Here is a 2785-nt window from a genome sequence, read left to right on the forward strand (position 1 = left end):
CCGGAGGGAGGGCGGCGGGGCTGAGGGCGAGAGGCTCGGCCACGACTCCGGCCGAGCGTCCCCGGGCCGGGGCTCCGGGACAGCTGCGGATCCCACGCGCCCCGGGCGCCTCGCGGGGCTCCCGTGAGCTCAGGTCCTTACGGAACTGCGGACGACCAGCGTCTCTTCCCTCGGTGGTGTCCTCTCGCTCCCAGGGGTCTTTCCTTTCGGGGAAGGCAACGCCGCCAACGCCAGTCAGGAGGAAGGAAAGATGGGGCACGAGTCTGAGGAGGCCGATGGCCGTGTCCCGGTGACACGCCGTGCGCGCCGAGACCCCGTCTTGCTGAGCAGGATCCATGTGGTTTTAGATGTTCTTCCGCGGGGACGCGAGGGTGGGCTCGAGGGGACCTGCGCCCCCAGTAGCAGCGTGGCCAGGACACCCCACAGCTTGGTCTGAGGCCACATGAAGAGCGTTAGGTGGCGTCCTTGGCGTTAGGGTTGGTGACTATGTGCCAGAAGGTTTAAAAAGGCATTTTCCTGAGGTGTCCCTGTCTCTCGGTTCATTGCGGGGGCCCAATTCGTGTGACTTTGTGGGTGGAGGGGCTTCTTCACCTCTCCCTGTGTCCTGGGGGCGGCAGGACGAGGCTTCACACTGTGTGTATCCTCTCTAAGCCTTGGTAACCATTGCTTTGTTTCCGAGGATTCAAAGCAGTTTTGACTTCAAGGAATATTGTAATTTGGGTCTTGGCCGTTATAAATAATATAAAATAATATTGCATAAGAGCATGGAGATGATAGACAACCATGTCGTTGCAGTAACATGGGAGATATATTTGTGATAGTGAAACAATGAAAAGCTGCCCAACTATCAACTGATAGGTAACAGGTTAGATAGATAATGGTACATCTATACAATGGGATGCTGTATAATCCCGTGGATCCGTTGTCAACCATGAGAAGCCTCTGCTGTGTCTCCCCCACTGGCTACCAGCTTCAAGTCCTGTACGTGCACATTGAGAAGTGCTGATATAAATCAAGCTGTTAGCCTCATCAAAATAGGTTTATGTTACAGCCTTGACCCTGAGATGTAGGCATGGATCCAATTACAAAACACCAGCAAATGCAGGAAGTTTCTTTTTAGCACATCAGCTTTCAATAACTGGCTTATTTGGGTATATAAGACCCAATAAGCAGAAGTGAAAGCTCTTAGCAGACCTACCAAACTGCTTTATACATAAACTCCTTGCATCAGCATAGCTGTCTTCTGGGGTCGGAGATGTATTTGGATTTCTTTATCTTTTTTCTATTGCCATTCTGCCCGGCCATGCAGACTACTCAATATTTCTTTCAATTGTAATAACCCTTGCTATAGTTTGAATGCGTGTCCCCTCCAAAGCTCATTTGGAAGCTTGCTTCCCAATGTGGCTGTGTGGAGAAGGTGGGGCCTTTAAGAGCTAATTGGATGGTGAGGGCTCTGCCCTCATGAATGGGTTAATCTATTCATGGATTAATGGGTTAATGGAGGAATGGGTTATCATGCGAGTAGACTGGTGGCTTTATAAGGAGAGCAAGTGAGCATGCTAGCACGCTCAGCCCTCTCACCATGTGATTCCCTGTGCCACCTCGGGACTCTGCAGAGTCCCCATCAGCAAGAAGATGCGCCCCATTGACTTTAGACTGTCCAGTCTCCAAAACTATAAGAAATACATTTCATTTCCTTATAAATTACCCAGTTTCTGGTCTTTTGTTATTAGTGGCAGAAAATGGACTAATTCTTAAAACTATTTTATGGATTTCTGTGTTGCTTGTCTCTCGTGTGGAAAGGGGCTATCGATTCCTTTAGCTAAAATTGATATATTAAGGACTATTCACTGTGTTACCTTTTCCTGGGTAGACATCCAGGGCAGTGTTAACTCAGCCCAGCCTCTCTGCCTCTCTGTTCCCTCCTCTCATCTGTACTGGGACATTAGGAACCATGAGACCTCCTAGAGCCATAGAGGTGGCCCTGTGGCTCTGTGGCTGCTCTATATACACAGACCAAGATGTCCTGTGGGTGTGTGGGAGGGACACCTGTGGGCTGTGTCCTGTGGGGTCCCTGCTGAGGGTTGTCAGCACTGCCTCTTAATATTAGGTGGGGTTTGTCACTGTGTCCCCAGTGTGTAGTTTCCCCAAATGCCTGTGGAGTCTGGTCCTGTGAATGAGGGCAATCTAGGGTCATGACCATGGAAGAGTTTGGATTTACTCTCTCAGAGGCTGCAGCCTTGATATCAGAAGTGATATTCAAATATTTTGAGCACTTGAACTTCAGTTATCCCCAAGTGAAGCTGTTATTGATTTCCTTTCTGTACTAAATGTGGGCTCCATGTTGAAGATAATGGGGCTCATTCGCCTCAGCCCCGGTTGGCCACTCAGAGTTAAGTGTTTAGGGAAACGTGTTCCTGTACACTGGGAATGTCTTAGCTAACCTGTCAAGACTTGGTGGGTGTGATCCTGCCAAGAGTGAGGGGAAGGGGCGAGTGAGGCAGCAAAGGAGAGAAGCAGTCATGAGGCGGTGCCTTACTGAGCCGATGCCGCTGTGCAAGGTGACACAGCCAGCTGCCGACTCACATACAGGCCATGGAGACTCACCATTCCTGCCAGAACAGCCCTTCGGGGGAAAGAAAGAAAAAAATGTGTCTGGTAGTTCTCTGTCTTCTGTCCCTAACTGGTCCAAGTTTACCCCATGTTCATGAACTCCTCTGCCCCTCCAACTCTAGTACTCAGCTGCTGCTGGGAGCCCGGTCCCACAGCCAGCAGTGAGCACATC

General features: G+C 50.4%; 1 protein-coding gene across 1 annotated transcript in view; it reads right to left on the reverse strand.

Moving 5' to 3' along the window:
* Positions 1–337, reverse strand: part of INSIG1 (insulin induced gene 1) — an 11778-nt gene extending 11441 nt beyond the window's left edge. The window contains exon 1 of the mRNA XM_008567083.1: positions 97–337. Coding sequence (XP_008565305.1) covers positions 97–337 — 241 coding nt within the window. The remainder of the gene's footprint in view (positions 1–96) is intronic.
* Positions 338–2785: the final 2448 nt, after the last annotated feature.

This window comes from Galeopterus variegatus, unplaced genomic scaffold (assembly GCF_000696425.1).
Source record: "Galeopterus variegatus unplaced genomic scaffold, G_variegatus-3.0.2 Scaffold292, whole genome shotgun sequence".
Taxonomy (NCBI): domain Eukaryota; kingdom Metazoa; phylum Chordata; class Mammalia; order Dermoptera; family Cynocephalidae; genus Galeopterus; species Galeopterus variegatus.